This window comes from Euprymna scolopes, chromosome 6 (genome assembly GCF_053919585.1).
Source record: "Euprymna scolopes isolate OS-2025 chromosome 6, ASM5391958v1, whole genome shotgun sequence".
Taxonomy (NCBI): domain Eukaryota; kingdom Metazoa; phylum Mollusca; class Cephalopoda; order Sepiida; family Sepiolidae; genus Euprymna; species Euprymna scolopes.
In genome coordinates this window covers 150,297,635-150,323,952 of record NC_136487.1, presented here as the reverse complement: position 1 = coordinate 150,323,952, position 26,318 = coordinate 150,297,635, and the positions used below count along the sequence as shown (strand labels likewise).

Sequence of the window (26,318 nt, the reverse complement as noted above, 5' to 3'; positions counted from 1 at the left end):
CAGAATACAAATTCGCCGGCCTTATTAAGCTCGGGTACTTTTTTTCAGATTAACATCTGCCTCAAAAGTGCTGACGTTACATTCCGCCACCATGACTAGGCTAAAATTTTTAATATAACCAAAAGCGTTTTATTATAAAAAATTACATTTTTCTGGGCAATAGACGTATACTTTAAGACAGTTGGTGCATCACGATGACAAACAATTGGTTATTTTTCAAATCAAAAGTTATATACATATTACATAACATTGTAAATGTCGGCATCTGTATGAGACGACGATAGCACAAAACGATCATTATTTATTTTTACAACTGCATATACGAAACATTGAAAAATAAGTTTGACATCACAATAATAACTGTTTTGTGCCCCCATAGATTTTTAAAAAAAATTTTAATTTTTTTTTTTAGAGGCCATGAAATATGGCGAGACTTTCGGTTACCATTCCAATATTAAGATGAAATAAAATAAATCTTATCTGGTTCTTTTTAGTAATGATCACAAATGCTGATCCGTGCCTTTAGTTTAAAATATAGCTATACACTCTTCCTTTACACATGTCTTTCGTTGTTTTGATGGCCGTCTGTTTAGACCCATTCATTGTCAACGTTTTCCTTCTTTCTTGGCCTCAACTGAAAGTACAAAAAAAAAAAAAAAAAAAAAGGTTACATTTTTCTCAGGGTACCCATAAAGTCCGTTTGTACCTTTAATTACACCTTTTGTTTTAAATATTTTAACCACAACATTGAATTCATAGTTGAAAACTAGAATAAACTACTTTTTCTGATTAAAAATTCTTTAAAAATCATCAGATATTAAAAGATAAAGTTTTGGTTGCTATTTACACCCAATCAGTTCATAAAAATATGCATTAATAAAAAATCTCTTACTATAACAAAATTAGTAACAAGATTAGTTAAGTAAATAATTTAATGACGAATTATATTGTTTAGATTATTTGGATTACTGTACTTATCTTGGTTGTTATTATCACAACATTTGGCCGATGTAACCTTATTCAGGTTTATCTTTTTCGAAAGATATACAGTGTCCATAAAGTCCGTGTACATCTTTAAAAAATTATAACTTTATTTGTATTTGAAAGAATATATAAAAAGGATTAGAAAGTTAAAAAAAAAAAAAAGGTTTTACCTACATTTAACTTTTCACATGTTCTCCATCATTAGCATTACAATTTTGCAGATCACAGAAAACAATTTGCAACTTACAAATTATTTAATGTGCACACGAACTTTATGGACACCCGATATTTGCACACGGTATTTCAATCCAGGTGCAATTCTCTACCTGTATTAAAAGCCAAATACGCCCTAAGATAGAGTACTGTTGTGACATTTGTGCAGGAGTTGCTCAGAGCACCCTTTCCTGTCTTGACAGGGTACAAAAACAGCTTCGAAACCTAGTAGGTAATGCCCCCATCTCCTGTTTACAACTAAGTCTAAAATTCAAGTCTAAAAATTCTATGATATTGATAAACCGAATAATAATAATCATTCTTGATCTGAGAATTCTTCCTTCAGACTCCTCCGCTTAACATTCGCAGGAAATATGAAAATTGGAACGAATACATTGAGGACATTGCCAAGGCTGCTGCAAGGAAAGTGGATTTCCTCTACCATGCTAGAAGACTACTCACACCTGAAAGTATCTTGTACCTCTACAAAGCCACCATTCGCCCATGCATGGAGTATTGTTGCCACATCTGGGCTGGTGCATCTACCACTAGTTTAGTCTTCAATCTACAAGTATTTTAATGGAATATGTTCTGATGAACTCATTGCACTTGTACCCCCTCTACGTACATATTCCCAACAAACCTGTTTAGCAACAAAATCACACCCCTTCACTGTTGAGGTCGTTATATGTCAGAAAGCTTTCTACTTTAATAGTTTCTTTCATCGAACAGCTAGACTTTGGAATTCCATTCCTGCTACCTGCTTCCCTGACTGTACTGATATGCAGAAGTTTAAATGTAATGTAAACCAACATCTTGTTAATAATTCCTAGGCATGCTCCCAAATAGTAACCCCTTACGTCTAAGTGGTGATATACCTTGTTTGGGGTTAACATGAGTAAAAATAAAAAAGAATTCCCTAAGATTAGATCAAAGAGGTAGCCAGTTGATAGTTGAAAATGATAGAAGGATTACCTATTCCAATTGCAAAAGTGAATTTGGCACAAAATCTTCAGCATTTAATGCCTATCAAAATATCAATAACCTTAACGACTTCAATCTCTCACTCCAGAAGATATCTCACTGCCGACACATTCCGCTACCTTGTATAAAAGCCAAACATGTCCTAAGATGGAGTACTGTTGCTGCATCTGAGGAGGAGCTCCTCAGAGCATCCCCTCTTGCCTTGATAGGATACAAAACCGTCTTTGAAATTGAGTGGGCAAGGAGCTTTTCACCTCCTCTTTCTCATAGAAGAGAAATTACGAGTCTATCTCAGCAGGAATAAATCAAGTGAAGCTGCTACTCCTGCTTGAAACTGCCATCTTCAAACAATGCCCACCTGGAACCATAGAGACTGAACGCCTCTATCCACTGCACTGTTCCAGGTGAGCACTGTCTGAAGATAGGGTTTAATTCTGTCCAAGCAGATCAGAGGATTAGTTGGCCAAAACGTAGTGAGACAACAATAATTATCCTTGGCCTTTTGGTGAAGACCAAAGTGTAGTATCTGTTCCGGCAGATGCTGCAAGCTATGACTAGCAAAGACCAGATGTGGGGGCAACCCCACATGCCTGACCATTAACCAGCTCCAATTTCCCACCTCTCGGGAGCTGGTCCCCTTTTTCCCTTCCCCCTCCCTTCACTCCTCACATTAAAAATCGGCCTTGTGCCTAATTTGCTCGGTGGGGGAGCAAATAAATACCATCTGTTCCGGCAGATACTGCAAGCTATGACTAGCTATGACTAGCAATGACTAGCAAAGACCAGATGTGGGGGCAACCTCACATGCCTGACCATTAACCAGCTCCCATTTCCCACCTCTCGGGAGCTGGTCCCCTTTTCCCCTTCCCCCTCCCTTCACTCCTCACATTAAAAATCGGCCTTGTGCCTAATTTGCTCGGTGGGGGAGCAAATAAATACCATCTGTTCCGGCAGATGCTGCACTTAAGATAATTTGTACCAGTCAATGGAGGGGAAACCCTCTATACTGGGACAATTATTATTTTTGGTAACCAGAGTGCCCCCTTTTTGCCTACTTTTAGGGGAGCTGGTTTTTACCTCACATTAAAAACGGCCTTGTGCCTAATTTGCTCAGTGGGGGAGCAAATAAATACCATCTGTTCCGGCAGATACTACACTTAAGATAATTTGTACCAGTCAATGGAGGGGAAACCCTCTATACTGGGACAATTATTATTTTTGGTAACCAGAGTGCCCCCTTTTTTCCTACTTTTGGGGGAGCTGGTTTTTGCCTCACATTAAAAACGGCCTTGTGCCTAATTTGCTCAGTGGGGGAACAAATAAATACCATCTGTTCCGGCAGATACTGCAAGCTATGACTAGCTATGACTAGCTATGACTAGCAAAGACCAGATGTGGGGGCAACCCCACATGCCTGACCTTTAACCAGCTCCCATTTCCCACCTCCCGGGAGCTGGTCCCCTTTTTCCCTTCCCCCTCCCTTCACTCCTCACATTAAAAATTGGCCTTGTGCCTAATTTGCTCGGTGGGGGAGCAAATAAATACCATCTGTTCCGGCAGATGCTGCAAGCTATGACTAGCTATGACTAGCAAAGACCAGATGTGGGGGCAACCCCACATGCCTGACCATTAACCAGCTCCCATTTCCCACCTCTCGGGAGCTGGTCCCCTTTTTCCCTTCCCCCTCCCTTCACTCCTCACATTAAAAATCGGCCTTGTGCCTAATTTGCTCGGTGGGGGAGCAAATAAACACCATCTGTTCCGGCAGATGCTGCACTTAAGATAATTTGTACCAGTCAATGGAGGGGAAACCCTCTATACTGGGACAATCATTATTTTTGGTAACCAGAGTGCCCCCTTTTTGCCTACTTTTAGGGGAGCTGGTTTTTACCTCACATTAAAAACGGCCTTGTGCCTAATTTGCTCAGTGGGGGAGCAAATAAATACCATCTGTTCCGGCAGATGCTGCAAGCTATGACTGGCTATGACTAGCAAAGACCAGATGTGGGGGTAACCCCACATGCCTGACCATTAACCAGTTCCCATTTCCCACCTCTCGGGAACTGGTCCCCTTTTTCCCTTCCCCCTCCCTTCACTCCTCACATTAAAAATCGGCCTTGTGCCTAATTTGCTCGGTGGGGGAGCAAATAAATACCATCTGTTCCGGCAGATACTGCAAGCTATGACTAGCTATGACTAGCTATGACTAGCAAAGACCAGATGTGGAGGCAACCCCACATGCCTGACCTTTAACCAGCTCCCATTTCCCACCTCTCGGGAGCTGGTCCCCTTTTCCCTTCCCCCTCCCTTCACTCCTCACATTAAAAATTGGCCTTGTGCCTAATTTGCTCGGTGGGGGAGCAAATAAATACCATCTGTTCCGGCAGATACTGCAAGCTATGACTAGCAAAGACCAGATGTGGGGGCAACCCCACATGCTTGACCATTAACCAGCTCCCATTTCCCACCTCTCTGGAGCTGGTCCCATTTTTCCCTTCCCCCTCCCTTCACTCCTTACATTAAAAATCGGCCTTGTGCCTAATTTGCTCGGTGGGGGAGCAAATAAATACCATCTGTTCCGGCAGATGCTGCAAGCTATGACTAGCTATGACTAGCTATGACTAGCAAAGACCAGATGTGGGGGCAACCCCACATGCCTGACCATTAACCAGCTCCCATTTCCCACCTCTCGGGAGCTGGTCCCCTTTTCCCCTTTCCCCTCCCTTCACTCCTCACATTAAAACTCGGCCTTGTGCCTAATTTGCTCGGTGGGGGAGCAAATAAATACCATCTGTTCCGGCAGATGCTGCAAGCTATGACTAGCTATGACTAGCTATGACTAGCAAAGACCAGATGTGGGGGCAATCCCACATGCCTGACCTTTAACCAGCTCCCATTTCCCACCTCTCGGGAGCTGGTCCCCTTTTTCCCTTCCCCCTCCCTTCACTCCTCACATTAAAAATTGGCCTTGTGCCTAATTTGCTCGGTGGGGGAGCAAATAAATACCATCTGTTCCGGCAGATGCTGCAAGCTATGACTAGCTATGACTAGCAAAGACCAGATGTGGGGGCAACCCCACAGGCCTGACCATTAACCAGCTCCCATTTCCCACCTCTCGGCAGCTGGTCCCCTTTTCCCCTTCCCCCTCCCTTCACTCCTCACATTAAAAATCGGCCTTGTGCCTAATTTGCTCGGTGGGGGAGCAAATAAATACCATCTGTTCCGGCAGATGCTGCAAGCTATGACTAGCAAAGACCAGATGTGGGGGCAACCCCACATGCCTGACCTTTAACCAGCTCCCATTTCCCACCTCTTGAGAGCTGGTCCCCTTTTTCCCTTCCCCCTCCCTTCACTCCTAGCATTAAAAATCGGCCTTGTGCCTAATTTGCTCGGTGGGGGAGCAAATAAATACCATCTGTTCCGGCAGATACTGCAAGCAAAGACCATATGTGGGGGCGACCCCACATATAAGACCTTGGTCAATGTAGGGGCAACCCTTCATACCAATTGTCACTATCCAGCTCCCCTACTCCCCGGGGAGCTGGTCCCCATTTCCCCTTCACTCCTCACATTAAAAATCGGCCTTGTGCCTAATTTGCTTAGTGGGGGAGCAAATAAATACCATCTGTTCCGGCAGATACTGCAAGCAAAGACCATATGTGGGGGCAACTCCACATATAACACCTTGGTCAATGTAGGGGAAACCCTTCATACCAATTGTCACTATCCAGCTCCCCTACTCCCCGGGGAGTTGGTCCCCATTTCCCCTTCACTCCTCACTTTAAAAATCGGCCTTGTGCCTAATTTGCTCGGTGGGGGAGCAAATAAATACCATCTGTTCCGGCAGATACTGCAAGCAAAGACCATATGTGGGGGCAACTCCACATATAAGACCTTGGTCAATGTAGGGGAAACCCTTCATACCAATTGTCACTATCCAGCTCCCCTACTCCCCCGGGAGTTGGTCCCCATTTCCCCTTCACTCCTCACTTTAAAAATCGGCCTTGTGCCTAATTTGCTCGGTGGGGGAGCAAATAAATACCATCTGTTCCGGCAGATACTGCAAGCAAAGACCATATGTGGGGGCAACTCCACATATAAGACCTTGGTCAATGTAGGGGAAACCCTTCATACCAATTGTCACTATCCAGCTCCCCTACTCCCCGGGGAGTTGGTCCTCATTTCCCCTTCACTCCTCACTTTAAAAATCGGCCTTGTGCCTAATTTGCTCGGTGGGGGAGCAAATAAATACCATCTGTTCCGGCAGATACTGCAAGCTATGACTAGCTATGACTAGCAAAGACCAGATGTGGGGGCAACCCCACATGCCTGACCATTAACCAGCTCCCATTTCCCACCTCTCGGGAGCTGGTCCCCTTTTTCCCTTCCCCCTCCCTTCACTCCTCACATTAAAAATTGGCCTTGTGCCTAATTTGCTCGGTGGGGGAGCAAATAAATACCATCTGTTCCGGCAGATACTGCAAGCAAAGAACATATGTGGGGGCGACCCCACATATAAGACATTGGTCAATGTAGGGGAAACCCTTCATACCAATTGTCACTATCCAGCTCCCCTACTCCCCGGGGAGCTGGTCCCCATTTCCCCTTCACTCCTCACATTAAAAATCGGCCTTGTGCCTAATTTGCTCGGTGGGGGAGCAAATAAATACCATCTGTTCCGGCAGATACTGCACTTAAGATAATTTGTACCAGTCAATGGAGGGGAAACCCTCTATACTGGGACAATTATTATTTTTGGTAACCAGAGTGCCCCCTTTTTGCCTACTTTTAGGGGAGCTGGTTTTTACCTCACATTAAAAACGGCCTTGTGCCTAATTTGCTCAGTGGGGGAGCAAATAAATACCATCTGTTCCGGCAGATACTACAAGCAAAGACCATATGTGGGGGCAACCTCACATATAAGAGCTTGGTCAATGTAGGGGCAACCCTTCATACCAATTGTCACTATCCAGCTCCCCTACTCCCCCGGGAGTTGGTCCCCATTTCCCCTTCACTCCTCACATTAAAAATCGGCCTTGTGCCTAATTTGCTCGGTGGGGGAGCAAATAAATACCATCTGTTCCGACAGATACTGCAAGCAAAGACCATATGTGGGGGCAATCCCACATATAAGACCTTGGTCAATGTAGGGGCAACCCTTCATACCAATTGTCACTATCCAGCTCCCCTACTCCCCGGGGAGTTGGTCCTCATTTCCCCTTCACTCCTCACTTTAAAAATCGGCCTTGTGCCTAATTTGCTTAGTGGGGGAGCAAATAATACCTCAAAGTGTAGTATCTGTTCTTCGGATGCTGCACTTCCATTTCTTGTTCTCTGTCAAGACTGAGACAATTTTTATTTTTGTTCCTTTTCTCCACATTAAAAAACGACCCTGGTGTCTAACTTTGTCCCGTGGGGAGACATTGTAAATAAGAACAATAATTATGGAAGGCAGTAATTACTGGGGACACTGTTACAAGACTTAGCATTTCCTATTCCGTTGCAGTTAATCCCCTGAAGAAGGCCGGAGGATGAGTTGGCCGAATCATAGTGAAACAACAAAAACTTGGACGAGAATAACAGTTTGCAAAAAAAAAAAAAAAAAAAAAAAAAATTGAATGCACAAGTTATGAAACCTTATCTCAAAGGATTCCAAAAAATAAAAATAAGAAAATAAATAAAAACATTGGCTGCATGCAATAAAATGAACGTTTTTTCTTTTTGTCTTCAAGTGAAACATAGTCTTAAAATTCAAAAAAATATGGTGGGATTATGATGTTAAAAATGTTTTTTTTTTATTCTTTTTTTAAACAATTATTATTTACTTACCGGTAGCTGTACATCAAGCCTTGAACCCAAAGGTGCCATGTAAGCTGCTCGAATGATCATGCCCATTCTGGAGAGCTTTCCACATTTGTCAAAGTCGGCATACTGAAGATAACATTTCACAATGGCCGTCAAAACGCTGCAAGAATTAAAGGACAAAAGAGACTATTTGACTTAATATATTTGTGTTTTTCCTTATTTTTAATGGTGATCAAAAGTATAACTTATCACGTCAGCTTTATATACCAAATGACTTCATGCAGTTACCTCCCCTGCAATCATAATAACTATTCTGTTAATTTAAGTACAATTTGCACTTTTCATTAATAATTATTAGGTTGGTGCAAAATAATATCGTTTTTTGACATGAAATTGGACGTAAAAAAACGACATTATTTTTGCACCACACTAATAATTTTCGATTTTATCATTTTTCGCATTTTTAGTTATCTATATATCAATACCGTAGTATTATTTATTATTATTTAACCCTTTAAACCAAATGATCAAAATCACACCCCTTTACTGTTGAGGTTGTTAAGAAGCTTTCTGCTTTAATAGTTTCTTCCCTTGAACAGCTAGACTTTGGAATTCCCCTCCTGCTACCTATTTCCCTGACTGTACTGATATGCAGAAATGTAAATGTAAGATAAACCAACATCTTGTTCATCTTTCCTAGGCATGGTTCCAAATTGTAGACCCTTACATCCAAGTGGCGATATGTTTAGGGTGAACATGAATAAAAATATAAATAGATAAAAAAATCTCTGACAAGGTTTTTATTGATTGCGTTTCCATTTTCTTAGAAGTAAAGAAGGTGGAGATTGCGTTACATTTAAAAAAATTTTTTTTTCATTTTATTAGTAACTAGTGTTATATATAGGTTTCATTATTATTATCATTATTATTATTATTATTATTATTATTATTATTATTATTACTCTGTTTCTTTTTGTTGTTATATTGTTCGTTGTTAGGACTTATTAAAAGTGAGTCTTAGAGAGTCTTATTAGAGTGATGCTGTTTCTGTGGTCGTGTTATGAAGAGATTTATATATATAAAATGTTCATACTTAGAAGTGTTAGTGAGGAGGTAGTGTTGAGACAGTCTTAGTGTTCACATTGTGTATGTAAAGACATTTTAAAACACATGATATACAAGACATATAATGACAATTTTCACTTTACCTTTTGGTAGAATTACAACACAAAGACGACGTTTATAAAAACACATGATGGATTTATTTCTTTTCCGACCGGTCGTGGTTTTCTGAGTCAAGAATTCAAATTTCACATTCTAAGTTTCAAAGGTGACCGTCTCGCTTCTAGACGTTCGAATCCCATGTCTGGACTGTCGTCTGTCGTCCTCAGACTCTCTCTCAGACTCTCCCTCAGTTTCTCTCCGCTTAACTCAAAAGTTTCTAACTATATCGAGAACTTCTCATTTTCCATGACGTCATACACATGTGAAAACATGTGTATGACGTCACGTGTTCTGGAAATGCGTGTCCAAAACTTTTTCCTTTGTTTACAAAAGGAATTTTAACCTATATTCCCAGTAACCTATATTTCCAATATGTTAAAAACATGTTTATTAAATTATCTTATAGTTGCATTCTTCAATTGAATTAACAGAATTGACAATGCACATTCTTTTTTTAAAACTATTTTATCTCTAAACTTAACAATGGTTTGTTTTACATTCCGTTTGCTAATTCTCTCTCGTAATCTATTTCTAAACCTAAATTACGAGGTTCGAATTTCGTCTATTCTATTTCATTTTTACATTTAACTAAATCTCTCTATTTTTATACTTACATGAAAAGGGGACAGCCCTTATCATGTAACACTAGCGGAGGTACCTAGCATTGCCCGGGTGTTTGGAGTTGTGTGTTGGGGGGGGGGACAGCGAACAAACGTAAAACTTCTTTAAAAAAGAAATCGGAAAAACAAAAAGCAAAAATAAGGGGAAAAATGGTAAACATGTTCGGAAAAACAAAAACAAAAAAACACAGCAAAAAGCGAAAACAAAAATGGCATAAATAACCCTTCGATTCGGTTAAGTTCATGGTGCGTTTCACGCAGTAGAAAGCATAGAACGGAAAGGAACGGTAAAATCCCATTCCAGTTTTTTTAAGCAACTACAAAGTAAAGAAAACCCAAATCTGTGTTTCTTCGTAACTGTCCCTTGTGAACGATCCTGGAAACGGTGTAAGTGGTGGTGGGGGAAGGAGGAGTTAATTAGAGAGAAAAGGTTTTACTACTTCCATTGATTTTAACCGACTGTGGCAGCTAACTCTCAGCAGGAAAAATATATGAATCTACGATTATCGAGGAAGCTGAGAAGTAATATGCATATAACACGCCTCAGGTACTGCAGTTTGTGCATATTACATTTGTATGAAATGTCTTGATTTTTAATCCTATTAAGGTCAAAATCATAGGGGGAAAATGAGTTCATTCTATATATATATATATATATATATATATATATATATATATATATATATATATATATATGTATATATATGTAGGGAAGGGATGGTCCCTAGTAGAGAAATTTCAAATTCAGTTTTCTCATCTAGGGACCATTACCAATGAACCTTAACATCAACAAAATTAGAAAGAAAGAAACACACACACACACTACAAAGTTTTCTATGATTAGAAAGTCTCAGAAAGAAACGATTTTCATTTTTCATTTAATAACAGAAAGATTTTACAGCATTGCTCAGTTTTCTAAACTTTTCATTTTTAACTTTTTATGACCTGGGTGAACTAATCTGTTCGGTCGTAAATAAATGGATATAACGGCATAAATAAAGTGGGAATTGATTCAAACACGCCTTGTACCTATTAGTTCAGTATCTGGGAAGATTCCAGATATCTTCAGATTGCAACTGTCCATTGCTTACATTCAGTATGCCGCCATCTATCTCAGAGAGTGGAGGATTTCGTTTGTTGTCATCCCACACGTTTTTCAAGCACTATGGATAATAATCAAGGTAAGTTTATGAAATGCAAAAAAAAAAACTTCTCAGTGGTAGTTTAACTATTGGACTTCATAATTTTTCCTGTTTGAAGGCAATTATAGCATCATTATCCTTTAAACTAACTAAAATTAATGATAAATATTTTTTCAATCATCTACATTATAACTCAAGTCGTAAAGCATAATTTCCTCAAAATCGAACCATCATGTACACAACATGAATATCAATGGAACGTCCGAATAAAAGACAAACAGAGAGTTATTTGCAATGGTGTTAGTAAGACGAGTTCATGTTGTGAATGGATTACAAAAAATGACCAAAGCTTGAAGCTCATTTGGACACTTTTCATAGAAATAACGATACTACCGAGAAAGGCTATATAAAAGGGACATGCCAATAAATGTGCTGGTAACTCGCATTGATGAGGGGTTTAGGGGGGGTATTTAGTTCTCTCCTACTGCAAGAACTGTGAGACCAGGGTCTAAAAATGAGATTGAGAAGTCAGCACCCTTAAGGAGAGGCATCCTGACCTGCAAAATGTGTCCGGGCAGCCCTGTCGGTATTCCCCGGTAAGGACGCCTCAGGCGAATAGCAATAAACTAACGCCTTTCTTATAGAGAGAAGGCAAAGCCTGGGAAGGATTAACCTCCTAGAATTGCACAAAACCAGCATCATGCCGCAACCAACAGGGACCAGGTATTTACAGGAATGCTCTAATCTCTGTTGATTTAAGGGGCTAGTGATAAAAATCTCTTGAAGGCCAACTTTCGCAGGACAATATATAAACTTCAACTCTCACCATCTATCTGATGTACAGAAAGGAATCGTCCGTTGGCTACAACACTGAGCAAAAGCAATATGTAGTAACAGCAATCCATATCAAGAGAAGATGGACAGTTTAATAGAAAACCCTCTGCCGAAACAGCTATCCAAAGAGCATGACTTATCATGTTAGCTTCATATAGCTAATGATTTTTTAATTTTAATAACCTGAATGATTTCCTCAACCAGAGAACAAGTCGAGGATACGTCCTCAACAACCAGTCCAACAGAGTCTTGTCCATTTGAGGTAGATTTTTCTGTCGAACTGTGGTATGATTCTGTGCAGTCTCAGGAGGTCCATCTTTCTAGATCTATATATATTATTTTTATTTTTCTGCTGACGGGGCTTCTCAGGCATTCGTAGGCTAGAATGCTCTATTTCTAGGGCGCTGGATTTTCAAATCCCAGTTTCCCGACTTTGTGTCGCATCTTCCCGGCTAGAGAGAGAGAGAGAGAGAGAGAGAGAGAGAGAGAGAGAGAGAGAGAGAGAGAGAGAGAGAGAGAGAGATGAACGTTGAAATTTATGTTCTTTTTGCTTTTTCTATCTTCACTCTTATCAGTAGTCGCGAATCTCAGCCAAACCTCATTTTCTCATGTTTGCTTGTCATTGACCTTCAACGTATCGACCTAGTGTTACATAGCGGGGTGTGTGTACGTAACGGGTGTGTTGTGTACGTGTGTATATATTCTGTATGTATATAATAGTCGTACCAAATTATGCACATGTTACGATGTCGATAACAGGCCAAATCTTATAGACGTATAACACTAAGACGTATTGACACTATGTTTACCGAGGGAGAAAGGCAATTACTTGTACAAACATTTGTTTGTACATGACGAGAGAGAGAGAGAGAGAGAGAGAGAGAGAGAGAGAGAGAGAGAGAGAGAGAGAGAGAGAGAGAGGAGTTCTTTGATGAATGACGAAGAAAGTGTATATAATAGCGGTCTATGTAATAGACCGTCTGTACATTTAAAATATTGAGCAATGATGGTATATTCAACAGTCGTTGGCAGTACATTTAAAATAGTTCATTTTAAACGACAAATAAACATATACCTGAATATTCAAAGAGGACATGACAATAGTTATATTTATATATAACAACATTTATCCTCTGGTGCCGGCTGGACATCTTTAGAGATTACAATGTTCTGTTCATATTTTAGCTATCTTGGAATACTATCTGACGTCTCCTCTTCAACTCCCGTCTTTCAACTAACTAACTTGCCTGTATATATTAAGCATAATCCTTTATGCTTACGTCATTCGACTACACAAAGACCTAACAGGTGACTTCTCAGTCACGTTTTCTCTGGCCAAATTTATTGTTTATACCTAGGTTTGAAAACCTATTTTATTTATGTATGTGACATTTGTTTATTGTTCCTAAGATCTCCACTACATTTCAAAACGTATAAACATTATTTGTCCTTGTAACACAATCTAATTTTCATACCGATAATCATAATAATGTTCTTTCATAATAATAACTTTTTAAATAAACATCTAACTTTCAATAATAATAGTCGACCTTATAATAATAATAATAATAATAACTTTTTAAATAAACATCTAACTTTCAATAATAATAGTCGACCTTATAATAATAATAATAACTTTTTAAATAAACATCTAACTTTTAATAATAATAGTCGATCTTATAATAATAATAACTTTTTAAATAAACATCTAACTTTTAATAATAATAGTCGATCTTATAATAATAATAACTTTTTAAATAAACATCTAACTTTTAATAATAATAGTCGATCTTATAATAATAATAACTTTTTAAATAAACATCTAACTTTCAATAATAATAGTCGATCTTATAATAATAATAATAATAATAATAATAATAATAATAATAACTTTTTAAATAAACATCTAACTTTCAATAATAATAGTCGACCTTATAATAATAATAATAATAATAATAACTTTTTAAATAAACATCTAACTTTTAATAATAATAGTCGATCTTATAATAATAATAACTTTTTAAATAAACATCTAACTTTTAATAATAATAGTCGATCTTATAATAATAATAACTTTTTAAATAAACATCTAACTTTTAATAATAATAGTCGATCTTATAATAATAATAACTTTTTAAATAAACATCTAACTTTCAATAATAATAGTCGATCTTATAATAATAATAACTTTTTAAATAAACATCTAACTTTTAATTATAATAGTCGATCTTCCAGGAGGCTAATATATAACACTATTATAACTTCCAACCTCCCACGGCGATGCATTTTTGACTCATCCTTGGATTTCTTTAAAGACATCCAATATATCACAGTAGGGAAAATAACAATTATGTAAAGCTAGATGACATGTCCGGCACTGAAGATCTTACAATATAAAAGAAGTTCCAAAAGAAAAGGCGTAATTTGTGGTTAGATCGAAGCGGAAATTGGTTACAAATCACTGACATAAAATAAAAAAAAAGTATTTATAGGTAGAATTGAGACAGATACAATACTATAAATAATTGGAAGCTAATATACTTACCTTTCACTTTCTGGTGGTTCGTACAAAGGCAACAAGCAGTGTTCATGGTAATTCATCCAGTGACGTACGCACATTATATCCACTCTTTGGTTAGGGATCAGAACTTTAAAATAAACAAAGAAAAATAAAACAATAACAATAACACCACCACCACCACCACCACCACCACCACCACCACCAGTAATAATAATAATAATAATAATAATGATAATAATAATAATAATTGAGGAGGGTCAAGGAGGATGGAAAAACAGAGGAGAAAAAGCACTAACCAGACCTCCACTGGATGAGTGCAAAAAGGACTGGGATCTCAAGGAAGCTTATTACAACCCAAATTCCAGTGAAGACTAATCAAAAGAGGTGGTTAGTACTGGAAATCTGAGAAGATTTGTTGTCACTCAAACTCCAGGAAACACCACAGGTTGTTCTCAAAGGGAATTTTTCGATGATGCAACCCCTATTGAATAATAATAATAATAATAATAATAATAATAATAATAATAATAATATATGTTATGTCGACATCAACCGAATAAGTGCAACGAGGTTTGGGACCTTATTGCCACATAAATTCCAGTGAAGGCCAATGACCGTTGCCAGCGAGAAATCCATAGTAAACAGCTGTTGTGATGACGCAAATTCATTTACAAAGTTTATCGAAAGAGTTAGAGAGTACCGGATATCTGGAAAGACCTGTTGTCGCTCAGACTTCAAGGAACACCACAGGTTGTCGTCAGTGAGTCTTCTCTGATGATGACATGTGTAGGAACTCCCAGTGAATAATAATAATAATAATAATAATAATAATAATAATAATAATAATAATAATAATAATAATGTAATTTGCAAATATTATCGAAAGACGTGAAAAGTACTGGAAATCTGGGGAGACTTGCTGTCACTGAAACGTTAGGGAACAACACAAATTGTTCTCAAAGAAAAATCTTTGATGATAGCTTGTGTGAAAACTCCCAGTGAATGAACAACAACAACAACAACAACAACAACAATAAGAATAACAACAACAAGAATAACAACAACAAGCTCCTCCCACACATCACATCAGATATAATCATAGAAATAAACAACGAAATTTACGCGCCAAAATGGTATGAAATTCAAATCGGAAAAAAACAGGGAAAGATGCAACTACAAAACGTAGATGAGAAATGAGACAAGAAACTAAAATCAACAAACATAAAAAAGAAACCAAAATGATAACCAGGAAGAAAGCAACGTTGTGAAGATGGAATATTGGAAATGTGACTAGCAGGGAGAGGCTAAACAAGAAATATGAAGAACTGAACAAAAATAGCAGCAAAAGAAGGAAGATTAAGACGATATAGACACAAATCTGAACAGTGCAAGCAAAACAGGACATTTGAAACAAAATGTGAACGGAGCATTGATTACTGTACACGCAATAAGCCTTATCCCTGAGTGGCGTTCGAGCCTTGATAAGTGGTGACCCCCACGCAAAAAATAAAAAAAATAAATAAAAAAAGCAAAAACAAAAACAACGACCAAAACCGACAGAAATAAAACTCTACTGGAGTAAGATATGGGAAGAATGACGGGATCACAATAGAAATGCCGAATGGCTGAAAGACATGAAAGAAGAGTTACAACAAATGGAAGAAGGAACCGTGAATGAAATCAGCAAGGAAACCCTGAAGAAAATCATGAGAAAAATGGCATATTGGAGAGCACTAAGGCACGACGGGATACATGCATACTGATTAAAAATATTCACAACATTACAGGAAAGGCTAAAAACCTAAAAAGATGTACACAGCAAACAAACGTACCAGATTGGATGACAAAAGGTAGAACAAAACTGACACAGAGGTACACAGAGAAAGGAACCGCCCCCTCCCCCAGCAATTATAGGCCTATCACCTGCTTACCCACTATGTGGAAAATACTGGCAGCACAAACGAGGGAACAAATCTACCACTTCCTGAATAATCGTGGATTTCTTTCCGATGAACAGATAGGATGCCAAAAAGTTAAAAGAGAAACACATGATCTGCTAGATATAGATCAACAGATCTTGAAGGAGGTAAAAAAAAGGGGAAAGAATTTAGCCATGGCATGGATCGACTACAAATAGGCGTACGAAAGGATCCCGCCAAGCATGGATAATAGAATGCTTAAAAATGTATAAAATACCAAGCAGGATCATCAACGTGATAGAAAATGCAATGAAAACATGGAGACTGGAATTGACAGCTGATGGACAACACATAGCAGAAATTAACATACAAAGAGACATCTTCAAAGGAGATTCACTATCCCCGTTACTGTTCATCATAGCAATGATACCCCTGAACAATATACTGAGAAAGTGCCAAGCCAGATACAAGTTCTCTAATACAGAGGAAAAAATGAACCACCGGATGTACATGGCCGATCTGCAACTTTTTGCAAGGACAGAAAAGGAACTAGAGACACTAATAAACGCTATCAGGACCTTTAGCCAGGATATCGAAATGAAGATTGGAATGGACAGGTGCGCACTACTAGTTAGAACAAGAAAATTCCTGGAAATAAAATTGTATAGTAGAAAACAAAGGAATATGTCTGATGAAGAAAATCAGGATAATACCTATAATAGTAGGAGCACTAGGAACAATTCTGAAAAGCTTTGAAAAAAGAATGAGAGAAATTGGAATCAGGGGAATGGTTGGAAAGATGCAACGAATTGCAATAATAAAAACAGATGAAATATTAAGAAAAACCCTTGAATGCGGAGATTAACACACATGAGCCACATGTGCGGGCCAGACAAACTGCTACAGAGGCAAAACATGAAGAAGCATTACATGGAACCAGGAATATTGAAGCTGCATATCTACAAGTTCCCTATCGCCTCCCATTTACCCATCACCGCCATCCCAAAAGAGTGATATCAAATAGCTGAGAAGGGTCAAGGAGGAAAGAAAGACCCAGGAGAGAGCACTAACCAGACCTCCGCTGGACAAGTGCGAAGAGAAATGGGACCTTGGGAAGTCTTATTGCCACAGTGGAAACAAATGGCCGCTGCCAACAGGAAATCAATGGCAAGCAGCTGTTGCGATAATGCAAATTTATTGCAAATGTTATCGAAAGAGGTGGAAAGTACTGTAAATCTAGGGAGACTTGTTGTCACTCAGCGTCCAGGGAACGCTACAGGTTGTTTTCAATGAGAGATCTTTGATGACCTGTGTGAAAGCTCCTTGTGAGCCAATAATATAATAATGTAGGGAAAATTGTAGTGTGCATGATGAGCGCGGGTGTCATTCGCTTAAGAAAAGAAAGGGAAAACGTCTTAAACTCGAAACCTGACCGACACTAGACAAAAAAACGTGTCTTATGCAAATTGAGACGCGATCGTGTTTTAGAATATAAAAAGCCAGCATTTTTTCAGTTGGGAAGGATTCTTTTTTTGTCGGCTCGACGTCGGTACGGTGTACTTTGCAATTTGATGTCGGTTGAAGAAAGCGTGTTTGCGATAACATCAAAAAAGAAACAGGACAGATTTTTGTTTCGTGTGTTTCGACGTGGCGAACTTGCGGATCTGAAAAATCATTCTTTTTTTTCTTTAACTCAAACATTCAACGATTAGAATTTGGAAAAAATACAACGAACAATAATAATGAAAACAGCTGAAATATTAAAGAAAACCCTTGAATGTGGAGACTAACACACGCGAACCACAAACGCAGACCAGACAAATTGCTACAGAGACAAAACATGAAGCGCTACATGGAACCAAGAACATTGAAGCTGCATATCTATAAGTTCTCTAACCCCTCCCCCATTATCACATCACTGTCCCCCACCCAAAAGAGTGAGACCGAATAGCCAAGTAGTCAAGGAGGAAGGAAAGACTGAGGAGTAAGCACTGACCAGACCTCTACTGTATACGTGCGAAGAGAACTGGGACCTTTGGGAGGCTTATTGCCACTCAAATTCCAGTAAAGACCAATGGCCACTGCCAACGAGAAATCGATGGCAGGCAGCTGTTGCGATAATGCAAATTTATTTGCAAATGTTATCGAAAGAGGTCGAGAGTATTGGAAAATCTGGGGAGACTTGATGTCACTCAGCTCCTAGGGAATACCACAGGCTGTATTCAACGAGATCTTTGATGATCTGTGTAAAAGCTCCTTGTGAGATAATAATAATACGTTACGGCACTCCGTGTTCCCATGTACATTATACCTTTCATTCAGATTAAACATGAGTTCGTAAATGGTGGAGATTAGGTATTAAACAATTCCGACTGTACCCACTTTAAAATGAATTGTTCCCAAATCAAATTATGTTGTCTAATCACAAGCAAGGATTAGGGTTGTGATCGCAAGTAAGTTGAGATAGAATAACGCTGCGTAAACACAGCTAAAAGAAAGAACTTTATATGAATTCACGGCCAGCGAAAGAAAATCTCCTATAATCTCCCCATCCCCATCCTTCATCCCAAACGCACACTACCAACTAATCTACTAAACTCACTCTCGTTCACAACCATGTTCATACTGACTACATATCAAAAAGTCGACTCAACTTATTACGACTCAACTTATTACGACTCAACTTATTACGACTCAACTTATTACGACTCAACTTATTACAGACTCAACTTATTACAGACTCAACTTATTACAGACTCAGCTTATTACGACTCAGCTTATTACAGACTCAACTTATTACAGACTCAACTTATTACGACTCAACTTATTACGACTCAGCTTATTACAGACTCAACTTATTACGACTCAACTTATTACAGACTGTCACAACCATGTTCATACTGACTACATATCAAAAAGTCGACTCAACTTATTACAGACTAAACGGATCTGCCATATGAAAACTGACTAAAAAAAAAAAAAATAAATAAAATAAAATAACCGAACCTTTTCTCCCTTAAGCTCTGACGATTACGAGGTGATATTATAAGACCCGGCCCTAGGCATAGTAAAACTAGAGCCTTCGATGAGCGGAGGCCTCACATAGGAATTATAAGAAAAAAATATACATAATGCTAATTCTGTATAAAACAAAATATAGGCGTATTAATCAACGCATATTTACTTGCATATTTAGAGTATAGAAAAAATTCACTATTTTCCAACATTGTTCCAGATTCTCTTTCATCTTCTCTTGATGCTTTATGTTTTACTATTATCATGATTTGAATACCAAATGAGTTCCAAATGTCGTTATAGCCCTTCGTATATAGCGTTGACAATCCCGATTACTGTTGCATCGAGGGAAAGAAGTTTTTGCAAGTTGAAATTAATGAAACAAACTATTTGAGAACAACAATGGCGCAAGAACGCCTGAACAGTCTGACAATGATATCTATCGAACGAGATATCGTCCGGTCTCTGGATTATCCACAATTTATTCGAGACTTTCCTGCCATCAAAGCAGGAAAGATTGATTTTTGTTCAAGGTTATAACGTCTGCACTGTTTGTATACATTTCAGTTGTTTCTTGATTTAAATATAAATACAGTTTTTTTTTTATGAAGTGTGCACTTTTATTTTTTCGATATTTATTTATTTTTTCTATTTCATTTGGGGTCACCTAATTCACTCCGTCTAAGGCATCCAATTACCTAAAGTCGCCTCTGACCTTATGTTAGCCTATAATCTCATCAATGCGCCTTATGATGTACCGCAGAAGTCAATCCTATACAAGAAAGAGGTCTACACGGACACTACGAGAAACTAGTCTATCGTCAATTATCGGAAGACCACTTTCTCAATTAGGATCCCTGGACCTTTTCTCTATTTTCTCTCTATTTTTTCATTTTTCTTATCATTTTGTTTAAGCCAGGGATGGGGCATCCTACCAGATGCCAAACATACACCTGCTATTTTAGACACTCCAACCGAGAGATCTTTTTAAGATTCTAACCGTCCCTTTAAGTGCAATTGTTTGAATCTCATTTGCACTTGGTTTACCTGGTATATTTGTAAGATAGTTTGTAAAATTCTTTCTCATAAGTCCGGTTGCTCCTATAATTACTGGAATGATAGAGATCTTCTTAAGGTTCCAGTTTCTTTTCATGTCATACATAAGACCCTGGTATTTGGTAATATTTTCCCTTTGGAATAGACTTCCAAGTGAGGTGATAAATGCACTACCAACGTACAATTCAAAGTGAATTGGGAAAGATGCCGACATACTGTATCCTCCGACCAATTATAGTTATAAAAAATAAAGAAAAAAGATCAAGACGGGTTCATACGAGGGGCGTGCAATAAGTAATGCCCCTGACCCACTTCCAGTTGTCTGATCTAGCTGAAATTTTGCATGTGCAATGATTTATATCTCTACGGGTTATGTGGCAAATTACAGCTCTGAACTAATTGTGGTTTCTGTTTTACAGGTGTTTGAACTGAGTCAGGTGTGAAATGGAGCCTGTTGAATGTTGAGCAGTGATCCGGTTTTTGTATTTGAAAGGACGCACACCACAGGAGACTTTTGATGAAATGAAAGAAACTTATGGTGATAATGCCCCATCATATGACCTTGTAAAACGCTGGCATCGTGAATTCAAACATGGCCGGAAGTCTGTGGAAACAGCTCCCAGACCTGGTCGCCCCCCCTTCTGCCATTGATGAGGCATCTGTCCGTCAAGTTAAGGCTGCCATTTTGGAAGATCGGCGCATTACTATTCGCCAAATAGCCCAAGATGTCAAGATTAGTACAGGGTCTGTGGAAACTATCATTCATGACCATTTGCATATGCATAAGGTGTCTGCCAGATGCATTCCCTGGATTTTCACACTATTCCAGAAGCGAGAACGCGTCGAGTGCTCGAGGATGAATTTGGAGATGTGCCAAGAGGATGAGTCAAAGTTTTTCAAAAGACTGATTACACAGGATGAAACCTGGGTCCATCACTATGATCCAGAGACCAAAGCCCAGTCAATGCAGTGGAAGCACTTGGACTCACCACCTCCAAAGAAGGCAAGGGCGCAGCCCTCTGCTGGCAAGGTCATGCTCACAGTCTTCTGGGTAGTGATGACAGATTTCCTGGCAAAGGGTACCACAATTACAGGAGCCAATTATGCTTCGCTTTTGAGGAAATTAAGGGAAGCTATCAAGATCAAGAGGCGGGGCAAGATCAGCAAAGGTACCCTTCTCCTGCAGGACAACGCCCCGGTCCATAACTCGCATGTCGCCAGATCAGAAGCATGGGCGGGTGGTTATGAAATCCTTCCCCATCCTCCCTACTCTCCTGACCTTGCACCCTCTGACTTTCACCTCAGCCATGAAGTTGTTTTTGAAAGAAAAGCGTTTCCCAGATGATGCAGCCTTGATTTCTGAAGTCACGTCGTGGTTGGAGGACCAACCTGGGCTGCATCAAACAATGGGAGAAATGCATAACTCTGGGTGGTTCCTATGTAGAGAAAGACTAATAACTGTGCCAAGTATCGTTGCTCTACTGCTATGGGAAGTGGGTTAGGGGCATTACTTATTGCACGCCCCTCATATCTTCCGAGTTGACTTTCTAACACTGTAAACAAACTGAGGTGTTTTTTCCCGGTTTTTAATATAGAGGAACAGAAAGTGAGATATTACACCTTTATGTTTTTGCTGCTTCCCCCCCTTTTTTTCACAAAAAAATTATAACAAACAAACGAAACATCGTATCATTTTATGTCAAAACAAGAACAGTGCGCTGTTACTTTATTTATGTTTATGTTTATTTTTACAAAACTTCTTTCATAACAGATATCGTGTTCAAGATAAAAAGGGAGGAAGCATTCATGTAAAAAAATATACATGTATATATATGTATGCATATTTTTTCTTTCCTTTTCTTTTTCCGGCATTGTATTGTCATGTAATTTTTTCTTTCTAAGAAAAGAATTTCTATTTTTTCTGATGAGTATATGCACGAAAAGAGTCGGTATTGACATAATAAAAGCCGATTGTTTCTGCATAACGATACGGATCTGTAAAAAATGTACACAAATTTTAATATGCTGGAGAAGCTCTTTTGCATGAAAAATAAATATTTGGATCTTGGAATGTAGCTATACTGTTATATATATATATATATATATATATATATATATATATATATATATATATATATATATATATATATATATATAACAGTATAGCTACATTCCAAGATCCAAATATTTATTTTGACTATATATATATATATATATATATATATATACTAGCATGGGTGCCTACTAGTATGGGTGCCTGGCGTTGCCCGGGTATTTGGAGATGTATGTTGAGCAAGAAAAAAGAAAAAAAAAGTGGTCAATTTTTTAAACTTTGACCTCTATTATGACAATTAAAAGTTATTGTTTTGGGCTGAAATTAAGTTATTAAGTTAGATCCAATGTCCAATGAATCTATATCTAAAGTTTCAAGTGTTTAGACCGAAAATTGTCGGAGGAGTGTAGTAGAGTTCTCACAGGTCAAATCGTTGAACCTTGACCCCTTACCAGCCAAATTTCTGGCCGAAAACCAATCACATAGATTTTCCCAAATCTCAGTACTTTGTATATCAAATTTCGAGTCTGTAGACTGAAAATTGACAGATTATTGCGTAGGAAAATGTACACACACAGACAGACACTTTCACTTATATATATATATATATATATATATATATATATATATATATATATATATATATATATATTAATCAATCGATCAGGGTTTTTATCACTCAACAAGGAACCTCTCCCTGGACTTTAGTCATCTATCTCTATTCCGAGGTATTTGCTGCCATGTGGAACCCAAGCGTTGTATCAGGTCGTCCCTCCACCTCGTCCTTGATCTTCCTTTTGGCCTCTTATGTTCATGAGGTGTCCATTCTGTTGTCTGGCTATGTGCCCTGTTCATCTGTGTTTAGATGTCTTCATAGCAGTATTGATATCAATAACTTTTGTTTGTTGGCGGATCCAGATGTTTGTTTTTCTGTCTTTTAGAGTGATGCTCAACATTATTCTCTCCATCTTCCTTTTGTGTCACTTCCAAAATTTCACTTTATATATATATATATATATATATATATATATATATATATATATATATATATATATATATATATATATATATAATGTGTATGTATATATGAATATATGCATATATATATGTACATATATATGTATGTATATGCATGTATATATATATATATATATATGCATATATATATATGCATTAGGGACAGGACAGTTCCAATATTTTTTCCGATTCCATAATAAATTCCCGATTCCGATACAATTACCAATTCCGATTTTGATTCTTTATAAATATCTAAATGTTTAACTTTTAAGTTGTTATCTTTCACGATAGCTGTAAAAGCACGTGTTAAATGTGCAGATGTTTTCTTAAACGTAAGGATACACTTGTGAGGGATGATTTATCGATTTTAGGTTAACTAATTTAGTTTAAAATGAATAGATATTCTTTATTTTAGTATTACTATCAGCGGGAGAATATTATTCTTTATAGAAAATCAAATAAAAAAGCCAATTAAAAGGATCGTTTTTGGCATCGGAAAATAGGCCCAGATTTTCCGATACCGATTCCGATACCACAAAAAGTTCCGATTTTTTCGATTCTCCATTCCGATTCCAAGTAATTGTCCCAACACTAATAGATATGTATATGTGTGTGTGTATATATATATATATATATATATATATATATATATATATATATATATATATATATATATATATATATATTAAACATCAAGTGGCAAGCACAAGTACCCGACACTGAGGTCCTTGTGAGAACATGTTCTAGAGTAGAGATCCTTGGGTGGGCCACGTGATTAGAATGAAAGATTGTAGAAATATTTTTATGAGGATCTGGAAAACGGCAAGCGCCCTCAACATAAACCTAAGAAGAGGTTCAGGGACTATACAAAGAACAATTTGAAAGTCCTCCAAATCAATATCGACACGTGGGAAGAACTTACTCTGCCAAGATCGAAGTGGCGAAAACTTGTACGTGAAAGTTGTGATACTCCAGAGGAAAAAAAGCAGACCCACAGCAATCTTAAGCGATGGTCTTAACCATGAAAGACAGAGCTGGAAATGCGACACTTCTGTCAAAAGCTGGCTACGTCAACCACCTTAAGGCACACAGAACTCCTGTTCAGGTCAACTTTATACCTATTAGGCCGAACTAAACGATCTGTTTAATATGCAGTAAAGTTTGCAAGTCTATTGCTGGTTTGAGATGACATGTGACTGTTCATAGGAATACCCTTTAACCTTCCAGAGGAAGTCAACTGTGGAAATTGCTCAATTTGTATGTCACATCTGCTTCAAGATGTGCTAATCTGACACGGGAGTGCAGAATCATTTGAGATGGTATGGACGACGAAATCGGGAAAACTTAATCTGACGGTGATCATCTGGAAAAATGCAACAATCATCGTGGTGTGTGTATGTAGGTATATATATATATACCACGATGATTGTTGCATTTTTCCATATTCCATTTTGACATATATATATGTCAGGTCCTGTCATATGCTACTGGTACCATGTAACCCAGTACTACCTGCCTCATAGTCGGGTCACCGGCGACTAAACTGGTCTCCCCACCAGACTTGTTTGATGAGGAGGGTGGCTAGTCTCCCTGAAGGATTAAAAACAAGACCTTCCAAAGGGCGAATGAACTCTTTTTCGGGGTCAACGGCCAACTAGCACCGTATGTGTTTGTGTGTATGTATGTGTGTGTTGGGGTGGAGAGGGTCCACGTAAGTCGTGGTGAAGATAACCTTTCTAGGAGAAGCAAATCTCTGATTTAAAAAAACATAAAGCAGGAGACCAGTACCCGCATTAAGCTGGTCTGCAGTTTAACTTGTTGCTGGCTATCTTGCTCTTACTTGTTGCTGGATCTCAACATTTTGAACCGAGAGAGAGAGAGATAGAGAGTGAGTGAGAGAAAGAGAGAGAGAGAGAGACAGAGAGAGAGAGAGAGAGAGAGAGAGAAAGAGAGAGAGAGACTTAGCTGTCGTACAAAACAAAGACTCTGTAACATCATCTGTGTATAGATACTCCCTCAGGCATTTGTATATTAAAATGGTCCTGTGGCGATGGAAGTCATTTTTGGGCTCATAGACACAGTGTTTGAGGGAGTGGAACTCGTTTGACAAAACCTTGCAATCATTATATATATGTATATATTCTTTTTATCTTTAAATAAATGCTTCCTTTATTTAGAAACGCCATATTCGAGTGTTAATTTGTAAAAAGTAGGATAAAAACTCTCCCTTTCTGTTTTGACGAATAGAGACACGATGTTTCGATGTTTCGTTTGTTTCTTAAAATTCGTTGTAAAAAAGGCACAAAAATAATTATTTAATATCTCCCTTCCTATTTTTTACTTAAAATAACTCTTTTCCCAAAATTCAAAATCGAGAATCCAAATGTTTCAGGATTATTATCCGGCTTGTTAACTTGGAAGAAAAAAAAAACTAAAAAAAAACTGTATAGACCCGAATTCGTCTCTTTCATATTAGATGTTTTCTGGGGTCTTTGAACCATAATTGTTCTGTATTCTCTTTTGTGTAAATTTTTACCATTCTTTAATCCCTACATGACCATTATTGTTTTTTTTTTGTCAAATAAGTTGAATTGGATAAACACTTTGTTCTTTAGTTGGAACTGTCTTAATTTACTCCAAGCTACGAAAACTTTTTTTAATTGTAATAACAAATTGCTAATAAAATTGGTATGTTTTTGTCATTTCTTTCTGTTTATCATTGCATTTCCCACTTTTTTCGTATCCAAAAGAACTTAATGACTTTGATTTGCACCGTGTTTTAGGACATCTGTAAAATAAAATATGTCGTATTTATTTAACTCTCATATTTCAGCGCGCCAATTGAAATCCAATATGGTGGCCACTTACTGTTTCCCTCGTCATAAATTCATTGCGTTCGGTGATAAAAAGTGACAAATAAACTGAGCGTAG

The 26,318-nt window shown here is 37.9% G+C and overlaps 1 protein-coding gene across 1 annotated transcript in view; it reads right to left on the bottom strand.

The window, feature by feature from the left end:
* Positions 1-393: 393 nt before the first annotated feature.
* The window catches only part of LOC145278038 (uncharacterized), a 152,934-nt gene continuing 127,009 nt past the window's right edge, over positions 394-26,318 (bottom strand). The window contains exons 4-6 of the mRNA XM_080130258.1: positions 14,352-14,454; positions 8,011-8,146; positions 394-634 (exon numbers count right to left, since the gene is read on the bottom strand). Of these exons, the coding sequence (XP_079986384.1) occupies positions 590-634; positions 8,011-8,146; positions 14,352-14,454 (284 nt within the window). The 3' untranslated portion in view covers positions 394-589. The remainder of the gene's footprint in view (positions 635-8,010; positions 8,147-14,351; positions 14,455-26,318) is intronic.